Consider the following 20,212-nt stretch of genomic DNA (forward strand, 5'->3'; position numbering starts at 1 on the left):
TGGGCAACTTCTGCAGCACTTTGTTTGGTGAAGTGCTGCATAGCAACACTGAGGTATGTTAAAATTCACCTTTCTGCACCCCAAACATCACAGAGTGTTTGATTTACTCCCCTTTTTAAAATAGTCTTATATTGACTTGTGACTTGTAGAATATTAATCACATCCTTTTCTGCCTGTATGGGTTGGGTTTTTAGGTTTGATTTTTTTTTTTTTAGCACTGGAAGCTAAGGTAGGGCAAGATGAAAGCAATAGCAAAGTAGCTAAAATCATCTTTAAGGAAGTCAGAAATTGTCCTGCCCCTCCCCGTTTTGCTCAACTCCTCCGAGCTGTGCCTCCCCTCCCGGCCCTGCTGCAGCCTCAGCATCGCCATGGGCTAGTGGGGAGCAGCTCCTGGTGGCCAGCAGCTCTCCTGCCCCAGGGGAAGGATGTCGATAAAATGGAATAGATTCTCAGAAGTACCTCAGATAACAGTGAAGCTGGTGGGACTTAAGCACTGGGAGGTAAGAGCTGTGTGGTTCCTGGGGAGCGGGATGCGCTGCCGCAGCGTGCCTGCGCTGCCGCGGTACCTGTCGTGGTGTCTGCTTCTGGCACATCAGTTCAGCCACGAAGCCTGGCTTCAAATCTCACTGGCAGCTCCAGCAAAACAGAAATAGTCTTGTTTCTACAGTCCTTCTTTAAATAAAGTTCCAGTAACTGCCACAGGAAAAAAGAAAAAACTGAAAAAAATCTCATTGTAAGACCTTGTCCTTCAGTGGAGCGGCTGGCAGCCCTTGTGTGGAGTTTGCAGTTTCCTCCTTAAAAGTGGTGCACTGATTTCCTGTTTTTCCTGGGGCCTTTCAGCTTTAATTGAAATTAAAATTAGATTTCAGAATTGCTGAGTTTTGCAGTGAACTTCAGGTAGATTTAAAGTATAGGATGGGAAATTTCCTTTAAGCATGAGAGTCACAAGATTTGGCTTGAGCTTAGAGTGATCTTTTCTCCTGGAGCTTCACATGGCTTGGCAGTAGAGCAAAACTCCAGGCATCAACTTGGTACCATCAACCCAGGCCTAAACTGCAGAGTTTTAGTTCCTGAATCCTGCCAGGCTGGATATGGTTAAAGATGGGCAGGTCAGCGGGTGGAAAATGGGGCTGTGGAGGTTTCTGTGGGGTGGTGTGAGCCAAGCTGATGGCTCAGAGGAGGCAGAGATGAGATGTGATGCAGACTCTTTCTGGCAGGTTTTCAGCTTCAGACAGGATTATTCCATATGGTAATACTCCTAGTTTTGCTTATTTGCAGAACAAAACAGCATTTGGGGCCAGTAAATAGACTTTCTGTTTATGACACTTTGCAGGGAGAGACTCCAGCACTGGCATTTTGCCTGGGATGTGTTGGGAGAGGAGTCCTTAGGCTGAGTTACTCATTATGTGAGTGTCATCCAGGGCTCAGCAGTTTCCCTGCAGTGGCTGCAGAGCTCCATCCCTCTTTAAGCCACTTCATGGCAGTTACTCACATGGGCAGCTCTGCAGCTCCCTGATACTCTGGCTGGGACAGTATTAGACAAAGGGCTTGTGGCATATAAATAACAAAATGCAAAGATAAGCTGACAGAAGCCTTTACCAGTTTCTGGTTAAGCTTTTCTTTCAGATGCCAGGAAATCTGCAGCAACAGTTAAAAGTAGACAGTTAAGGAGTTAACAGTTAAAAGTACAGACCTGCAGCTGACTTGTATCATAAATGTTTTGTAGGTTGGTACAGGGAAGGATGAGGAGTTGTTGTTTTTCAGAGTTTTTCTGTGGAGTTTCCTTTAAAAATTGTTTGGAAGAATTCCAAATCCATGAAAGGCTGGAGGGAAAATATTTTAAATTTTTAGTATTTAGCATTTTCTGTCGAAGGTAGAGACGGAAAAGAAGCAAAATCTCTGCTAAAAGTTGGAGGAGCTGTCTGTGCATGTCATCGTTCCAAAGCTGAGTAGCCCAGATGTTGAGCTGTGGCTTGTGGAAGATGAGAGGGTCTTTATGGTGTTGCTGTTGTTCCCCAGCCTCTCTGTGGTGTAGGTCGAGAGTTTGTAAAAGATCCATTTTGCCAAAAAGCTTCACGTAGTTACTTGGGCTTGCATGTAACTGTTTAAAAAGTTGCTAGTTTGAAGGAAAACAGAGGTGGAAATATTTTGGCAGTAAGGCTGTAGAGGCATTTAGGAGAAGCTTGTGTTCTCCATCAGAAATGCAGTTGAAAATCATGAGCCTTATGGTTTTGCCTTAAAAATTAACTGTGTTGAAAGTCTGATACACACTGCATGTGGTATTTGTATTTAACACAAATTATTTAAAGTGCTGAGGAGGCTGATGAGAGCCCAGAGAAAGAAAAGAGGTAAAGTCATTGAACCAAGCAAGTATAAAACAAAGGTAGAAGGAAATAGGTGCCTTCAGAACAGACTTCTGCAGTGGTGAGACACCCATGTGAGTCAGTAGTATGTAAATGCACTTCCACAGGGGCTTTTTTAAGGGAGAGCTGTGCAGACACATGGCCATTGTTCAGGAGCACCTCGATCGATATCCTCACCGTGCCAAAGGCAAACACTGAGCAATCTGTAACTAGGGAAGAGACCTCTGCCAAGTGAACAGGCTTTTGGTCATTTTGTCTCGGCAGGAAAAAGAGAAAGATAAAGAGAAGACTAAAGAGAAGGACAAAGATTCCAAGGAGAAGGAAAAAGATAAGAAGCTGTTGAATGGACATCTCTTCACTGCAACCTCCGTTGTAGCCCAAGCAACCTGCTACCACTGTATGAAGCCTTTCAATAAGGATTCGTACTACTGTGCAAGTAAGTCAGGGGGTTCCCCCCCTTCCTTTTATTTTACATTGAATCTGGCATGGAAAATGCAAATCTTACACTTTATTTTCCTTTTGCATGAGGATGTAAGGTGGGAGGGAGACTTAGGGAGATAAGTGATTCATGGAGCAGTGTGTTGCCTTGTGGAAACTGGACTGAAATGAGTCGTGGCTGCATGGAGGTGTCCTGAAACCTCTTTCCTAAGCCTGAGCTCAGCTATCACAGCAGGCCATGGGGTTTTCTAGCTCTTGTTGGGCTCTACCAGTCAGGAGAACTTTGGTTATTTCAGCTGCATGTAGTGGCTTGGAGCTGAGGTGCTTTGATAGGATGGACAAAGGACAGGGACAGCTGGCTTGGATCATGGCTTCTGCTTCCAATGGGGGGAAAAAAGCCCCACCTGTCTGTGGTATATTGCTTTAATTCTCTGAAATACCGCTTCAGTGAACCCACAGTGGGAACCACATGGTACAAAAAGGAAATACTGACCCTCTGCTCCCTTTGTACAAGAAATTGCATCACAGGTCAAATGACAACTACCTGTGTGCATGTGAGGGACGTGCAGCATGGGACAGGCAGGATGGGAACCTCACTGAGGCTTTATGACAGATTGGGCATTTTGTTCTCATTTTTTATCTGAGAAATACTGAAAATACAGACAACTGTCTTAACTGAGACAGTTTCTCATGCCTGTAGCTCGATAAGGTCAGTGGTGTTTGTGTGGTTGAGACCAGAATGCTGCTTGGTTCATGCAGCAGCCCAAAGCTATAGAATATGCAGACAAAAAACTTCATTTCCCACTATAGCTCAGTGAAAAAAGGCTTTCCTCTCCTCACTATTAGTAATTTTTTACTCCACTAGCCTAGAAATGAGTCAAAGTGACTGTGGGAATTGTTCCAGGCTGGAGCCTTCCGTTCCTGCTGGTGGATGTGAGCTGGGGAGGGAGCAGCCAGCTCAACCCCAAATGGCACTTCTGAGTTTCCTGAAAGAGATTTTAGCAGAGTTGTTTGTCTGAGACATGCTCTGTGTCAGCCTGATGGGAAATGTAAAACATCAACAATTACAAACTCTCAAATTCATCCTCTCACTTTCCCCACTTGACTTTCTTAACAGGTTCTGAAGCCACATAGAAAATGAAATATATCCCAGTTTTACGCTCTGTAGACTCATTAAAGATAAGTTTAAATAATCTTTAATGAGTTAAAATAACCCAACAATATCATATGTTTTAGCACAGATGCTCTTTCCTTGTTTTCAAGGTACAATGGAAAATTGTTGCAAGTTTTCTGCATTGGCCAGAAAATGAATGTCATAAAAAAATGTTTGATGAAGGCCTAAGTTGAGAGCTCACATCATCAAGTGTTTCTTTCTCCCACTGCATCTTAAAATCAACCTCAGCTGCTTTGGAAATGATGGATGAGGAGCAGCACAGGCTCTGATATTCCTGTGCTGTTCTAGGCTGCTGCTACCACTGCTGCTCTGTCTCACCTATGGGTGACTTTTAATGCCTTTTAAAGCACTGGTTATTTTAAATAAACATCTCAGCTTTTCAGTGATGCCCCCCACCTTCCTGAAACATCTACTCAAAGCTGAAAGATTGAGCATGCTCTGAAATAAATAGGCAAGAAAAAAAAGCCTAATTTTTAGTAGCTTTCTGTCTTTTTTTTTTTTCTTTTTACTTTTTTAAAGATCATTGATGCAGAAAATAAGGTTTTGGGGGTTTTAGTTACTAATACTACTGACACAGAGGAGTTAGAGCAGTTTCTTGCTTGCTGAAGAGTTGAATTGGAGGAATAAAGTCTGTACAACTAGATTTTTTAGCATTAAAAAATCCAATTTTTTTGCCAAATGACACACACTAAAGAGCTGTTTTCAGGCTTTCAAGGCTTGAGTGTGAATTTCATTGTTCTGAATTGTCTCATTGCCTCTGTTCACGCACCAGAGGAGCAGGTTCTGTTCCTCTTCCTTGTTTGGTCTGAAAACTTTACAGTGCTTGTGGGTTTTTGCAAGAGTTTTCAGGTTGCTTTGTTCTGTGTTCTCTTGCACAGGAAATTGTGAGACATTGTCAGAAAAGCAGCACCCTATGGCCTTACCCTTATCTCTGCCAAAATATCAGAATTACTGGCTTTTACTGAGTTGTCCCAAATGTTAGAGATTCCAGAAATCTGAGCATATTTTGTCATTCTGGACATAGAATTTTTTCCTTTCTTTTGCTTCAAGAAATAATTCAGAACTTCACACAGTGTAACATACATGTAAAATACAGTTCATTATCTGTGTTAGTGTTGTCATGAATGAGTAGAAATATTTTTCTCTAAGTTTCTAAAACTCATCTTGAGCTGTGATCTTTTATCTGCCACAAGAGTTAAAATCTGAAATCCAATTCTCAACACATATGAAAAATCCCCAAGAAAAAACCCCAGCAGTTTTAAAAACCTTTGAAATCTTTGATTCCCAGAAATCTGCTGGCAGAGATCATGGGCAGACTCAGGGTATTAAAAAAAAAACCCAAAACCAAACCACCCAACTTTTGCTCAGGCATATATGCAGCAAGGGGTGGTGTTAAAGCATGCTGGTTTTTGCCTTGGTCAATGTGGTGCTTTTGGACCAGAACTCGAGTCCACTTTCCAGCAGGAAGTCCCAAGCTCACGGGCATGGTCCCTGGCAGATGCTGCTCCTGCTGCCTTTTCTGGTAACCCTGCAGCACAGCAGCACTTGGGCCCTGTAGATCTTATCCATGATGTCTGAGTTTGTGTAAAAGAATTTCCCCATCCCCTTCCTGTCTTCTAGATCTCATAGTCCTTGTCTTGGTGAGAACAGTATCTGTCTTTTCAGAGAAATACTGGCCCTACAATTGGTTTCTGTTTCTGTCTCCTGCTTCTGCTCTCCATCTTACTTTCAGAAGGATAATGCCATCGGGGTTTTTTTTTCCTTTTTTTTTCTTTAGTCTAAGACTCCTGGCTACTCAGCCTTACATTGAATTTTAAACAGAATTTCCTGTTAAGTTCTGTGAGGAAATGTTATTAACAAAAAAAGGGCTAATTATCCTGGAAACCAGCCTCTCTCTCAGTATTTGTAGCTACTTCTGTAAACTACAATGATGCCTTAAAAGTTAGAATTTAAGTCTCAGGTTAAGTTAACGGTTCAGAAGACAAACAGCAAAAACTGACCTGTTTTCTGTGGGGTTTTCTTAATTCATTGGTTTTTGGTTTGTTTTGTTTTTGACAGACTGTAATGCAATTGTTCACAAAGGCTGTAAGGAGAATTTTGCTTCTTGTGCAAAGGTCAAAATGAAGGTAAGATATTTCATCTACTATACTGAACACATATATATGTAACACACTTTCTACCACATGCCACAAAGTTTCCAGTTTGTTGTAAAGAACTTCAGCCCCAGTGCTGAAGCTTTCACATAATGAAAACTGTTAAATATACTGTTTTTATGAGCAACACACAGATTTCGTGTTTACCCCAAATGCAAGGAACCTGCTTCTAAAAGTTAAATAATGTTTGTGCAATTATGATTTCAGTTCACTTCAGTATTGTCATCACTTTCACATTTTCGTATTTGCTGCACATTTCTCCATCCGTTATTTTGCCTATTCCATTCAGAGCAAATGAAAAATATTTTAAAATACACATACACTGAAAGGCTATAGGAAAAAAATAGCTTTTTTTGTTTTAGTTATATGGCACAACCTTCTGGGGGAAGGGAGGAAGAAAGTAAAATTAATTTCATTTTTCTTTCAGCCACAGAGAGGGATGCTGCAGGCACATGATACCTCTTCATTACCCACAGTAACCATGAGAAACAAAAGTAAGACAACTTCTTTCCCTCTGCTTTGGGAGTGGTCTGTGTCTGCTGTTCTTAACTGTTCTGACAACTGATACTTGATATTATGAAAAATAAGCTTTTAACCAAGCAGGGATTAGAGCATCCTCTGTGCATGCTAAGCAATATTTGAGATTTCAGAAGTTGTACTGAAGTTGTACAGAGTTCACCCCCTTCTGCAGTGTCTGTGTAGCTTTAAGGAAAAGTAAAATCATCTCAGATTTAGAAAAAGCACTTGTCTGTTGTAGCTTGCTGAATGCCTACACCTGATAAGGCCACAAAATGGAAGATGAAGTCCATGGGTGTCTGACATGGGAAAGAATCCAACTATAAGTATTAAGTGGAGAGAATTCAAAACAAAATTATTTTTGTTTTAATTAGTCTTGGGCTTTGATGTAGGCAAAATAGAAAGTTTGAGTAGGAGGAATACTGTTCCTGACTTTGCTGAGATACACACTGAACTGCAGAGTGACCCAGTGTGACCAAGGATAAATAACAGGTGTGAAATAGCCCAGATTGGTTTTATAGGGCCATGATTTGATATGATTAAGTGATAAGCTTTGATAAGATAAATGATAGCTTCTATGGAACCACACTATATAATAGTTGTAATCACTGTGGTATTTATCATGGAGTTCAGAGGTGTTGCTCCAGAGAGCAGAAATGCATCTGAAGAAGAAAAAATCTGGAATTAATATGACCAGATTAGTTAAAGGTATGTGATGGTATAATGAAATCAGGATTATCATCTCTCTGTGGTGCATACTGATAAGAGAAACCTATCTTAAAAAGTTTGACCAGAAACAGCAAGATTTATGTGACTATGGACCCAGGGAAATAAAAAGGCAGCAGGGTGGATTGTGACATGTGACTAATTATCAAAACAGTTAAATTCAGTTTCCCACATGTGTTTCTGGAGTTGCAGGTCCCACCTGGGTATTTCAAGCATAGTGCAGCGAGTTCTGCACAGGGATCGATGGTCTTCCCTTCCTAAGGCTGCTCCTAACATCCCCTGGGGATGATTCTAGAAATAAAAGGCAGTGAATTTCAGGGTCTGGATCCTTTTAAGTTGTCATCATGCCAGTTAGGAGTGGTTAAGGTGTTTGCATGGGCTGACTGTTCTCCCACCCTTCCCTTCCAGGCTCGCAGCCGAAGGAGCGCCCGCGCTCCGCCATCCTCGCTCCCGATGAAAGCACCGTCACCTCCACCTTCAACAACAGGAGATCACAGCAGCCCACTGCACTCTCCAAAAGTGTCTCCATACAGAACATTGCAGGGTAAGCTTCCTCCCTGCACACCTGGCTCTGTGTGTGTGCGTTATCTGACTCTGCTGAGGTAAAGAAATCCAGATCTCACTAAAAATAAGCTCACGTGCGGTGACTTGTGTTAAAGGGGCAAAAGGGATCACAAGCAGAGAGATAGCCATGTTCTGTATGATACCATTGGTTGTCTTCTGCACAATCTGATTGTCTGAGCGAGTTTAGCCATGGCAGGAATTCAGAGGCTCAGCTGGGTTGGCCTGGTAGATTCAAGGCCACTTCACAGGGATACTCTGGGCTCCTTGGAAGAAATTCCCTTGCCTTGGGCCAGACACTGTGCAAGCACACATTTGCAGCTCAGGTATAGGATTAACTTTCGTGTCCATAACAAGAGGGTGAAGGCACAGAACTGCAGTCTTCCTGGTTTTAGGTTGTATTATGCATAATTCATTACAAGAAAACACAGAAGAAAATTTACTTTATGTTTCCTACTGTACTTGCATATTGAGCAGTTTTACATGTGTGGCAGTCACAGGGACTGGCATATTCTGGGCAGTTTGGATGTCCTGGCTATTCATGGGGAATTTAATTTCAGTCCATTTTCTGATCTTTCTCAGAGCTAGTGATAAGGACTCTTGTATAGCCTTTGGTGTTGTATTTTTTCAAACTGTTTGCTTCAAGGGCAGTGAGGATGGGACGTGACTGGAATGGTGTTATCCAAACTATAAAACCTCAGGAGTGGTTCTTTGTGGAAAGCATCGTCACTCACAACTGTAGCACTTACAGCTTCTCAAGCTCCAGTGGGTAGTTAGTAAACAACTCATAAAAGCACATTTCTGTACGTAATCGTGCAGTGCTGGCTTTGTTTTTCAATTCATATTTAAAATGCATTTATTCTGCTTATCTCAAAGTACATTTGGCTGGGTTTTTGTCATAAACAATATTCTGTGTTCTGTTTTTCTGCAGAGTTGGGAACGATGACAACTTAATACACACTTGGAAATTCCTGTCGCAGTCAACAGACTCTTTACATAAAATCAGCCGGGTTAATGAGTCCATGGAGTCACTGGTTGATGAAGGTAAGAGATCTCCATGGCATTTATAGGAGAAGGAAGGTCTCAGTGCTTCTTCCCAGAAATAGAAAATCCATTTTCAGCAATTGTCTTCTTTTATAATGGACAATTAAAGTGCATTTATTTTAATCTCAGAATATTAGTATGATAAACTAAATCAAAGCCCCACATAGTAATTTCTTTAGCTCATTGAATTATGGAAAAACATTTAGAAGGTTTCAGTTGCAGTTGAGTTACTTGGAATTTAGCTCAGGGACAAATATTTCCTCTTCTGTTGTGTTTTTTTATTTAACTGCAATGTCGTTTCATGGCAGATTAAGAATACATTATCTGAGCTAGAATTTGATCTCTGTGAAAATGATGAACGGGAAACTAGGAAATAACCTTTACAATTGTTTTTCATAACTAGTCTTTATGTGGTATGTGATTATTTGTGTCAGTAAAGGAGAATGTGTGTGATGTCTGTGGTGTGACTGACAAAACCTAAACCTAAATAATTAGACAGGAATCTCAAATGGAACAAGTTACCCACATCTTAATGGCACTTACATTGCTTTGTGAAGGTGCAGACATGAATGAAGGACAGCTCATGGGAGACCTGGAATTAGATTCCAAGCAGCTGGAGGCAGAGTCCTGGAGCCAAGTAGTGGACAGCAAGTTCCTGCAGCAGCAGTACAAAGATGTTGTCAAACGGCAAGATGTGATTTACGGTGAGACATCTGCACCTTCACTTTTCACTCACTGTAAACAGCTCCTTGATCTACTCACATGCATGGGTTTGGGAAGCTTTAGCCTTGTGCATAGGAACATTGCTTTGGTTTCCTCAAAAGCCAAGCTCTCAGTCTTGAAGTTCCTAGAAATGTAATTTATTCTGTGAAAGCTGCCTTTCTGCATTTCACATATTCAGAAGCCATCAAAAAACCCCAGAAATTGCCTCTCCTTATTTGTCTGCTTATGACTTTGAAACTGTGTTCCAGCACAAGCAGCTAACTAGGAAGTCTCTTCCTGAGGGATTCAGGAGCCATCCTGTATGGCAGAAGGGAGGTGTTAGGAAGGAGAAGATACCAGGGCTGAAGGTAGAGACCCCAGCAGCAACATCCAAAGCTCTCTGTTGTGGGACACCTCTTCCCCCCTATTTCTCTCACACATGAAACTCCTGACTGATGTTACAATTCCTGACATGAAGTTTTCTGAAGCCACTTAGAGAATGCCAGTTATGGAAAAGCTTTCTAATGGCAGCTTTTCCTTGTGCTGTAACCAATGAACTCTTGTCCTCATCCTATCCAGAGCTAATGCAGACGGAAATGCACCACGTCCGCACCCTGAAGATCATGAACGATGTGTACAGTGCAGCCATGTTAAAGGAACTGCAGTACGATCAGCAAGTTGTGGACAAGATCTTTCCCTGCCTGGAAAACTTGCTGCACATCCACAGTCAGTTTTTCCAGAGGATTCTGGAAAGGAAAAAGGAGTCACTGGCAGACAAAAGTGAAAAGAACTTTGTTATCAGGAGGATAGGTGACATCCTAGTGAATCAAGTAAGTGCTGGAAAATGTTTGCAGTTCTGAGAATGCAGCTGGAAGCCAGATGCTTTTCCTTCCCTCCTGTTTGTGCCTGTCAGATAAGCACAGCTGATGGCACCTTTAGTCTTCACACATAAATCTCTGCCTCTACTTTTTCAAGCACTTCTTCTCTTTCAAAGGAAGGTCCGCTGTTGAAAATTAATTTAGTTCATTATGTGGGAAAGAAAAGAGTTCACTGACAAGCACAAGCCAGTTTGATCACAGACTGGAGTGTAGGCAGGAGTTCACAGCAAAATATGCCCAGTGCACTTATTGGCTGCATTACTGACCTGGTGTTTAACTCAGGGTGGGTCATTTTACTTTTCTTTTTTTACTTTCCACAGCTTCTGTCTTCTTTTTGTCTGTCTTGACTTTTTTTGTGGTTGGCTTTTAAGCTGTGGGAGTGAAGTTGCAATTTTGCTGTAGGTGTGAGCTCAGTGAAGCCCCCAAATTGGCTCTTTACTCTCTAGAGATCTGCTTGCATGGTCGAGCATGCTTTGGACTAATTTGATTTCATCAAGCTCTTCTGAGAGTGTGGCAGGCACTGCTGGGATGTCACCCCAGGAGTTCAGGGCAGGTTGGAGCTGTGTGTCCCATTCTTTGCAGTTCTCTGGGGAGAACGCTGAGCGAATGAAGAAAACATACGGCAAATTCTGCGGGCATCACAACGAGGCTGTCAATTACTTCAAAGATCTTTACTCAAAGGACAAGCGCTTTCAGGCATTTGTCAAGGTAGGACCTGGCAGGACTGATGTAGCTGATGGAAAAAATGTGTACCTTTTGCACTCTGGCAGAGTGTTTTGCTGCAGAACTGAACTTTTAATCTTTGTTCCTTAGAAGAAAATGAGCAGCTCCCTGGTGAGGCGTCTGGGGATTCCTGAATGTATCTTGTTGGTAACACAGAGAATCACAAAGTACCCGGTCCTTTTGCAGAGGATACTGCAGTACACCAAAGGTAGGGACCAGTTCCTCTATTCTCAGCACGTATTTGTTTGTCCAGTGTGAAGTTTGGATCCTTTACAGCTGAAGCAGATTTTCTTACCAGCTAATCCAGTCATTGTTGTCTCACATCACTGCAACAAGATAACTCAATTCCATACTTCCATTAGGATTAGTTGTTTAGGGACCTTGATTTAGTTGCTAGAGGTCTAAATTAGCTGTAGCTAATTATGGAGCAACATGCCTAGACTCCAAAGTCTCCCAGCTTCCTTTTTTTGGTATTGGCTAAAATAAGTAGTTAATTTGTTCATTTCATCTCTACTGTCTTATATGCAAAGTATTCTCCAGCCTCAACCATGTATATGTAAAAGGTTTTGTGAAACTCTCTTTAAGGGGGAAAAATATATAAGTATTAAAAAGCTATAATGTGGGAACTTGGGAGAAGAGGAAGGAAGGAAGTAAAATTGGGAAGTTAGACAGACAAACTCAAATTGAGATGTTTCTTTTTTAAAGAAAATGAAGTGGAACATGAAGATTTGAGTCAGTCATTAAACCTCGTTAAAGATGTGATTGCTGCAGTCAATAGCAAAGTCAGCAATTATGAAAAGAAAATGCGTCTCGGGGATATTTACAACCGGACAGACAGCAAGTCCATCATGAGGATGAAGAGTGGCCAGATGTTTGCAAGAGAGGACTTGAGGCATCGGAAACTCATCCGAGATGGGCCTGTTTCACTAAAAAACTCAGCTGGCCGGTTAAAAGGTAAGACTGTCCTGTCTTCTGCTGTGGAAGGATGCAGCTCATCTTCTCTGGGTGTAGGATTAGTCCTCAGATTGGTGTCTCCACCCTTGATTCATTCTTCTGCTTTGATAGATTGTACCCCCACTCCCCATTGCATTTCCAGTTTCTTGTGTGGGTTCTGGAGCTGCTTTTCCTCCTGGTGACTGTGTGCCTGCTGAGGGCTGGGATGGCAGTGACACCTCAGTGTGTCAGCCAAGGAGCAGAGTTGCTCTGGGATGCTCTGGACCAGGAGGACACCACGGGGGCTGCAGTTGCCCAAAGCATGGAGTGAGATCTCCATGCCTGTGCCACAGTTCCAGGAGTTCTGCTGGCTAAATCTGGAGCCCAGCCTCAACTTCCCAGGCCTTTCCTTCCCTCTGAGGGCTGTGGCAGGTCTGCAGCAGTATCATCCCAGTTGCACTGGGATCCAGGGAGATGTCCCAGGCATTTGTTGCTCTTGAACCTCTTGAGCTGTAGACACAAACTGTTCAGGAGAGACTCTGGTGTCCCTGCAGCTGCTTCTTGTTGGGTCAGTGTTTTCTTGAGTTGCTTTTTGTTTGTTATCAGGTGGAAGTAGCTTTTTTAAGGTGCTATACACTGAAGTTCTCCACTGAATTAAACACTAAATCTCTTAAGGAATCTTTCAGCTGGGACCATGGCAGCAGTGCCTCAGGCTTGGCAGGAAGGCTGGGCTTCCCTTCCTCCCTGCAGCATTAGCTGATTAAATTATGGTCTGTGGGTATGAATGGGGCCTGGGAGCCTGATGCCTTGCTGTGCAGGGAGGTGGTGATAACATGGAATTCTGTGCAGGGTATGATTTATTTTGAGGTTTTGGAAGCAGGAAGTTTACAGATGATTTCTAGGCACCCGAGACTACTACTGCCTTTAGATGGTGGATGAAGCAAGTTCTGCTGCTGTTGTGAAATTGTGATAAGCACAATCTCCATTTGCATTTCTTAGTCATAGAAATGCACAAACATGTCCGTACTGCAAACTCCCAGGGAAAGTAGGTCCTGCAGGCAGGCTGCAGACCCAGGGAGAGAGTAGATCATTCATATATTCAGGTTATTTTGTGGTATTGGACATGGGGTACCAAAAATTATAGGAAGAGCTTTTGTTTAAGGGTTTTAGCACTTCCCCTCTTGCAAAGTGCATGGAACAGAGAAAAAGGCAGTCAAATGCCACCTTCTGAAAGCCTCCCAGAGCCTGGATTTCATTTTGCAGCTTTGCTTAAAGTTTAGTGGTTCTTTTATCTGGAATGGATTCTGTCTTCCCAAAACAGACTGGAAGGATTTACCCATGGGATGATTTAAATTTTTGGTTTGCTTCCTTTCTGTCACAAGATTTCCCAAGTACATTACACAAAACCTCTTTGTACCGAGGGGTCTGGGTGGGGCATTACACTTGGTAGTTGCTGTGCAACTTTATGATATGTTATTAGGAGACTTGGAAGGCTCTACGTGTACTCTGGGAAAAGACTGATTTAAAATCCTCTGTTGGCTTGAGGTTGTGTTTCCTTCTCCCGTGAAAGAAAGCCAGGTCCTGTGTCTCACTCAGGCTCCCTTCAGAGTTGTGTTTGTCTGAGAGCAGAATTACTGGTGGCTCCTGAAGTCAGTATTTCCTGGGAAAGAAACTGCAGCTGACAAATGTTGTTATTGCACGATAATTTACACCCTGCAAACCACTCATCAAGAGAACCATAAAAACCAAAACTTCCTGTGCAGATATTTTGCTTGAGGGCTGAAATATTGATTGTTTGAGAAAACAGAGCTATTGAATAAATGTCTGTGGCTTTCACTGTTATGCCCATGTCTCAACTGGTAGGGAGCATGTGGCTGGAGAGGAGCACCCCTGCTCCAGTGGGTGACAGCAAATCCTGCAGGATGCCCAGGTGCTGATGTGTCCTGCTTAATGCAAAGCTGGTTCAGAACTAACCTGATCTGGCATCTCCAGGAACTGCCCTTGCTCCTCCTGCCAACTGGGAGGTTAATCCTGCTTCCAGCATTTGCAAAACCAGCCCTGCTGTTCCCCAGTGCTGGTGTTATTACAAGAAATCTGTTCCAGGGTGGATTGTGTGGTTGTACTGCACTGCTGTGCTTCTTCTTTTGCAGAAGTCCAGGCTGTTCTCCTCTCTGACATGCTCGTGTTCCTTCAGGAGAAGGACCAGAAATATGTCTTTGCCTCACTGGTAAGATTTCAACCTTTTTTCCTTCTTACTTTTCTATGTGAGAGACCCGTGATGTTGTGTTGTGCAGCAAAGACAATAATTGCCTGCTAAACAACTTAATTTTCTTGCTCGGAACATTTTTGTTTGCTGAGCAGCCTCCGTTCTTTTTGATGGGAAAACATGTCCTCATGCCCCACCTCCCCTTCCTGCAGCGCCTTGGCACAGCTGATAATTGGCCTTGAAAACCTGCCTGTCACTTGAAACACTTGTGCTTTGCAGTTTGTGCACACTGGAGCAGTGACAGGGCTGGGAGGGGGTGAGGGGATAATGCAAACATTGTAAAAATGAACCTCAGCAGAAGGAAATGTCCAAATACATTGTGAGCTGCTGTGGGGGGCAGCGAGGTGAAATGCCAGGGCAGTAAATTCAACTGAACAACATGAAAATAAATGTCAGAGAAATATATTTGTAATGTGAAGGAGCAAAAACATTAGGTTTGAGGGCAGGCCCCCAAAAAGGGCTGGGCACATTGACCTCCTAAAAAAAACCTGGTGCCTAATGGAGTCTGCTGGGCTGTACCTTCCAGGCACGGTCTCGACTGGCTAAACCTTGTGACCTTTCCACTCTTTGAGCATTTTGAAAGCTGATAATTTGTTATTCCAGTTCCACCAACCCTCTGCACGGGCTCAGTGCCCTACACAGGGGAAGCTGATTTGCATACAAGTCCTGCTAGTGAAGCGGATTAACCCAGTTGGAGCGCGTGGTACAATGCACAAAGGGGCTGCCTCGGGTGCAGATGACACAGCAGCCTGGGGACGTTGTAACCCAGCAGGCTGATGACACAGAGACCATAGCACATGGTGAACATCACCTCACACATGAGTTCTCACATAGGAGTCATCTGTGAGTGTCTGAGAACAGCAGAGGTTTTGTGGGATTTGAAGATAAGACTTTATCCTGGAGAGAGATGGTGAAGATCCTGTGTGTGGAGCAGGCTAGCAAGCTGCACCAAGTGTAAGGAGCTGTGATATTAATGACAGGGGGAGTGTGGTTAGCAGGAAATGAGATCAGAGCAAAATATGGTACAGTTTACAAAACCACAGTTAATTTGAAGTAAGTTCTTTCTTGAAATGGAGTGAGGTAAAATTGCTTTTCCTACAGAACTGTTAGAGGAAAGCAAACCCATCCCTTTTGTTTGACCCCATTGAAATTATGTTGTTTTTTTTAATTAGCCAATATGTTCAGAAAACGTTTACAAACCTGAGAGATGTAGCACTATGGTTTATTGGGACCTTTTCTATGCTAGTTTAAATCTGGGAGCTAGCTCTGGTCACCCTCCTCATCCATTTCTTTCCATCTGAAGGACCAGAAATCCACAGTGATCTCTCTGAAGAAGCTGATCGTACGAGAAGTAGCTCATGAAGAGAAGGGTTTGTTCCTGATCAGCATGGGTGGAAAGGACCCCGAAATGGTGGAAGTCCATGCCAGCTCCAAAGAAGAGCGCAATGGCTGGATACAGATCATTCAGGACACAGTGCACACCATGTAAGACATGCAGCTGCTCTTGTGAGGCAGGGGGTGCACTGGGTGTATTGCTGTAGTAATTGAGCCATGTCTCCTGTCCAGGGATAGAGATGAAGATGAAGGAGTCCCGTGTGAGTCTGAGTTGGAAAAGAAATTGTTTGATGCAAGAGTGAGAGGACTGAAAGGTAAAATCTGCCTGGAACAGAGCTGGGGAGCCATTGTGGAAAAATGTACGGGAGTTTTTGGGTTGGGTTTTGTGTTTGAACTGTGACTTTTCTCAACCCTGCACCTAGCAGAATAACTGCAGTCCTGGTTTGCAGCTCGCCTTCCTTGCATTATTTATTTTCTGAGCCTGCTGTGCCAGATTGCCCAGGGCATTGTCGTGCTGCCAAACCCAGCAGATATTGTCATGCTCCACTAGATGGGGCCAATAGCTCAGGAATCGCTCAGGTTTCCTTGTCAAAGCTTTTCTTTTCTGTCTTCATCCCTGTTTTCTGTTGACCCCCACAGAACAACTTCAGCAGAAGGATAAACAGATCCTGCTCTTGCTGGAGGAGAAGACGAAGATCTTCCAGGACATGGCAGACAGTTCTGTGCAGGAGGAGACGCCAAGCTCCAGGCTGCTCTTCAGATCCAGAACAGAAGAGGCTCCAAAAGGAGAGGCAATCATGAAAAGTGCAATAAATGAAGGTGAGCCAGTCATGTGACATGTAAATTATAGCAACCAACTACAGTTGGTTACATTCAGTGAAGGCATCAGTTCTCAAGCACCAGTTTTGCAGGGGATGTCTTGTCTTTGTCAGAATAACACGATAAGGAGAAACTGTGCCTCATGGTGTTGTCTCAGGGGAAGGTCATGAGGATCAGGAAAGGAAGTAGATATTGGGGTTGTTGAAAGAGGGCAGGAAAGTCAGCACAAAGAAAACCATGCATTGGACCTGCTTTGGGGTCAGGAGCAACATGGGATTTATCCTTGGCAGAAATTTGGACCATCCAGGCTTTTGCTGTTCTTCAGTCTCAGCAAGATATGAGGGTGGGGTTTGGGTTCCAGCAGGAGCTTGTGGTGCCTGCAAGGGACAAGCAGTTGTTGACAAAGGCAAGGGGAGATGGAAACTCCAGTTACTTTCCAGTATGATCTTTGGAGAGGCTGAAATTACTAAATGGTGTTGTCAGAGGTTGCCTGAGGGAAGAGAGGAAGGTGTAAGCTTGTGCAGAGCTGCAAGAGTTGGAGTAAGTGGTCAGAGTGAGTTTTTGCAGGGGCAATGTGTACTGTTCATGTGATTGTCACAGAAACCTAGATTCTTTGTACACCAAACAATTTCTGATCTGAGCTCAGGCAGGGATGAAAATAGCTCAGAAACCTGAGGTGGGCTTTAACAAAGTCATTGCTGCTTTTTATCAGTTGAATTACTGCAAGACCTGGTGAACAGGAGCCTGGGCACTGCCCTTGGACAGCAGGTCAGCAGCACTGCCATGGATCAGGAGGGAGGGGTTGGCCCCATCTCACTCCCTAGAAGGGCTGAAACTTTTGGAGGATTTGACAGTCACCAGATGAATGCCTCCAAGGGTGAGTAGTTCTGTGTGTGCACATCAGAATTTGTTAATAATATACATCATCATATCCTCTTACTTCAGAAGGACTTCAGCTAGTGGTTTGGGTTTCACAGCTCCTCTCCAACAATAGTTGATAGATTAAATCACAGATTAGGTAAAAAAGCCTATGTACAGGTGGGTTGATGGTAGCTGAGAACCTGTGGCTATGTGAGAGTTAAAACATCTGAACTGTTCCCTCCTCTCTGTGCTCTCTCTGAGTAATACTTGCTATTTTACTTACGTGCCACATGAAAGCATTTAGCTTCTCAATAAATTAGTTTCTTCATGTTATTGCAATATTTACAGGTCTGTTCTTTGTTCTTCACCTTTCTTCCCAGTAAGAGCTTGATGCTGTTGCATTTACAAATGGATGTGGATATTGCTGAATCAAACACCTTCTCCCCTGTCCCTGCTCTCTATGCATTTATGTTCCACCTACATCTGCATGTATTATTCCTCCAATTAAGTCTCTCCCAAAGAAATGCGTGACTACTTATTTCAGCTGCATAGTTGGCTGCTTCCCAATGCCCTCTTTCTTTGCTCTAGTCATCAGAAACTTCCCTGTCCTCAAATTCCTTTCTCTGTGGTCTCACTCACACTCCCAATACAACCAGTTTTGCTGTGCTAGTGTCTGTCTCAGCACTGGGATCGTTGGACCTCGTCTGACCTCCTGCATTAAAGGAGCAGTGTTAGCTCCAGACAGTCAGACATGAGAACTATGTGGAGGGTTTCCCAGCTCTACTGGAGAGCTGCAAAGCCCTCCACAGCCCTCGTCATCATGATGACAAATACACTGACACTGGAGGGGTTTGTTGAGGGTTGTGTCTCTCTCTGTTGCAATGATGAATGGGACAACCTCAGGCTGTTGCCCAGATCTAAGTTTTCTGTAGAAATACTCTCTGATTCTAATTCAGTAGTTGTAGGGTCTTGGGAGATTTTGGGAAAAGAATGTAGGGCCTGTTTGTTCTGCCCAGGAGGTATGAAACCTGGCATTCTCTGCAGTTCTTCTGATCACAACCTGTGAAACCTCGGGCCAGGCTTATAACATGACTCCCCTTCATTCTCCCCTCCAGCAAAGCAGAAGGGAGGAGTTTCCTCCTGCAGAGAGGTGGAAGGTCCCAGGACGTGGCGCAGGAGAGCAGGTCTGTTAGGAGGACTTGAGGGTCAGCCTCTCGTAGCAGGGCCAGTCTCAGGGGTGGGGGGAGGAGAGGGCCTTTACACCAGGTGTGTTGTCCTTCACACAGCTGCAGATTCAGGTTTATGTAAAGTTATTTAAGAGTGGCAGAAGGAAGGTTGCCACTGCAGGTGTGGGTTTTCCCTATGGGCTGCATCTCAGCTGGCAATGGGAGTACGAGAGTTTTGTCAGGAGCTAGGGGATGGAAGGTCTGTGTGACTCCTTTTGAGCAGAAAGGGCAGCACAGGGGAGGGTCAGAGCCCTCCTGTCCCCACAGGTCAGCTGAGTCCTGTTCAGGAGCACTGATATGAGCTGTCCAGGGGGAAGTTAGAAAGAGAAGGCCAGTGTCCCTTTGAAGATCCAGGTATCTGATAGCTAAGGTTAATGATAAATTGTTAGCATAGAATTACACAGGGTGTTGCACAGCAGTATCTGACCCAGATGTAAATTAACTTGCACAAGAGAGGCATTGAAACTATACCTGCAATAATATACCCTGATATGATTCTGTTATCATCCTCCATCTGCTCTTATGCTGCCTCATGTCTTCTCAGCAAGTATTCTGTGGTAGTAGTATTCTGCAGGGGCTAGACAGAGCACCAGTTAATAGCAGTGTGCTGAATTTATCAGCACGTTCTCTGAAACCAAAGTCAACCCTAATCTAAATTCACATCCACTTTTTCTGGTAGTGCTGACGTGTTCCGTATATTTAGGGCTCAAATTCATTTAGTTAAAATGTCAAGAGCTCTGTGTCCTCTTTTGTGAAACATGTGAGTTTCCTGTATTAAATTTCTCAGACTTTAGCAAGTTCATCTCTGCCTTAAAATGAAACCAATGTCAATGCTGGCTTCTTCCTTTAGGTGGAGCGAAAGATGAAGGAGATGATGCTCAGGACCTTCGGAGAACAGAGTCAGACAGCATTTTAAAGAAGGTACAGCTTGGTTTGTGTGTCTGCCACCACTGGGTTCAGATTCCAAGAGTGACAGCTCTAGCCTTGAAAAATGCCTGAAAATTTTTTGACGATTAGCTACATCCTAATGAGTTAAAAATAAAATAAAACATGAAATATGCACCCAAAGCCATTGACCTGAAAACCACTGCAAATCAGTTATACTCCTTGGTGGCACAGGTTAGCTACCATCTGTCTGCAGGTCAGCCAAAGCATGTGTTTAATTTTGCATTGTTACTGAGATTATAAGGTCAGCTACAACCTTGAACCTTTTCTTTCTGGGGATCAATCCATCACATAACTGCAAAATAACACCTAATTAACATTTCGTTCTATATGATTCTAAGTGGCCTAAAAACATGCATGAGTTCTCCCAAAATGGAGGGTGGAGGGGAGTATTTAATGGATGTGTCATTAGTTCAGCTTCAGAAGACATTTGCTATGATTTTTCATTGTCCTCATATTAAATTTGTGATCTTGTCATAGGGTGGAAATGCTAATTTGATGTTCATGCTGAAAAGGAATAACGAGGTAAGAATTGATTCCATTGCTCAG

The 20,212-nt window shown here is 43.4% G+C and overlaps 1 protein-coding gene across 15 annotated transcripts in view; it reads left to right on the plus strand.

Annotated features, from left to right (window-relative positions):
- The window catches only part of AKAP13 (A-kinase anchoring protein 13), a 207,328-nt gene that overhangs the window by 176,817 nt on the left and 10,299 nt on the right, over nucleotides 1–20,212 (plus strand). For 10 of the 15 annotated variants that reach the window (XM_058846593.1, XM_058846592.1, XM_058846596.1 and 7 more), the window contains 18 exons: nucleotides 2,628–2,799; nucleotides 6,034–6,101; nucleotides 6,556–6,622; nucleotides 7,779–7,914; nucleotides 8,863–8,975; nucleotides 9,533–9,679; nucleotides 10,257–10,507; nucleotides 11,138–11,263; nucleotides 11,369–11,486; nucleotides 11,984–12,232; nucleotides 14,362–14,438; nucleotides 15,781–15,962; nucleotides 16,044–16,126; nucleotides 16,452–16,631; nucleotides 17,344–17,508; nucleotides 18,608–18,676; nucleotides 19,569–19,639; nucleotides 20,144–20,188. In XM_058846593.1, coding sequence (XP_058702576.1) covers nucleotides 2,628–2,799; nucleotides 6,034–6,101; nucleotides 6,556–6,622; nucleotides 7,779–7,914; nucleotides 8,863–8,975; nucleotides 9,533–9,679; nucleotides 10,257–10,507; nucleotides 11,138–11,263; nucleotides 11,369–11,486; nucleotides 11,984–12,232; nucleotides 14,362–14,438; nucleotides 15,781–15,962; nucleotides 16,044–16,126; nucleotides 16,452–16,631; nucleotides 17,344–17,508; nucleotides 18,608–18,676; nucleotides 19,569–19,639; nucleotides 20,144–20,188 — 2,319 coding nt within the window. The remainder of the gene's footprint in view (nucleotides 1–2,627; nucleotides 2,800–6,033; nucleotides 6,102–6,555; nucleotides 6,623–7,778; nucleotides 7,915–8,862; nucleotides 8,976–9,532; nucleotides 9,680–10,256; nucleotides 10,508–11,137; nucleotides 11,264–11,368; nucleotides 11,487–11,983; nucleotides 12,233–14,361; nucleotides 14,439–15,780; nucleotides 15,963–16,043; nucleotides 16,127–16,451; nucleotides 16,632–17,343; nucleotides 17,509–18,607; nucleotides 18,677–19,568; nucleotides 19,640–20,143; nucleotides 20,189–20,212) is intronic. The other 5 variants (XM_058846598.1, XM_058846599.1, XM_058846603.1 and 2 more) reach the window with 1 other exon arrangement.

This window comes from Poecile atricapillus, chromosome 11 (assembly GCF_030490865.1).
Source record: "Poecile atricapillus isolate bPoeAtr1 chromosome 11, bPoeAtr1.hap1, whole genome shotgun sequence".
NCBI classification, from domain to species: Eukaryota; Metazoa; Chordata; class Aves; order Passeriformes; family Paridae; genus Poecile; species Poecile atricapillus.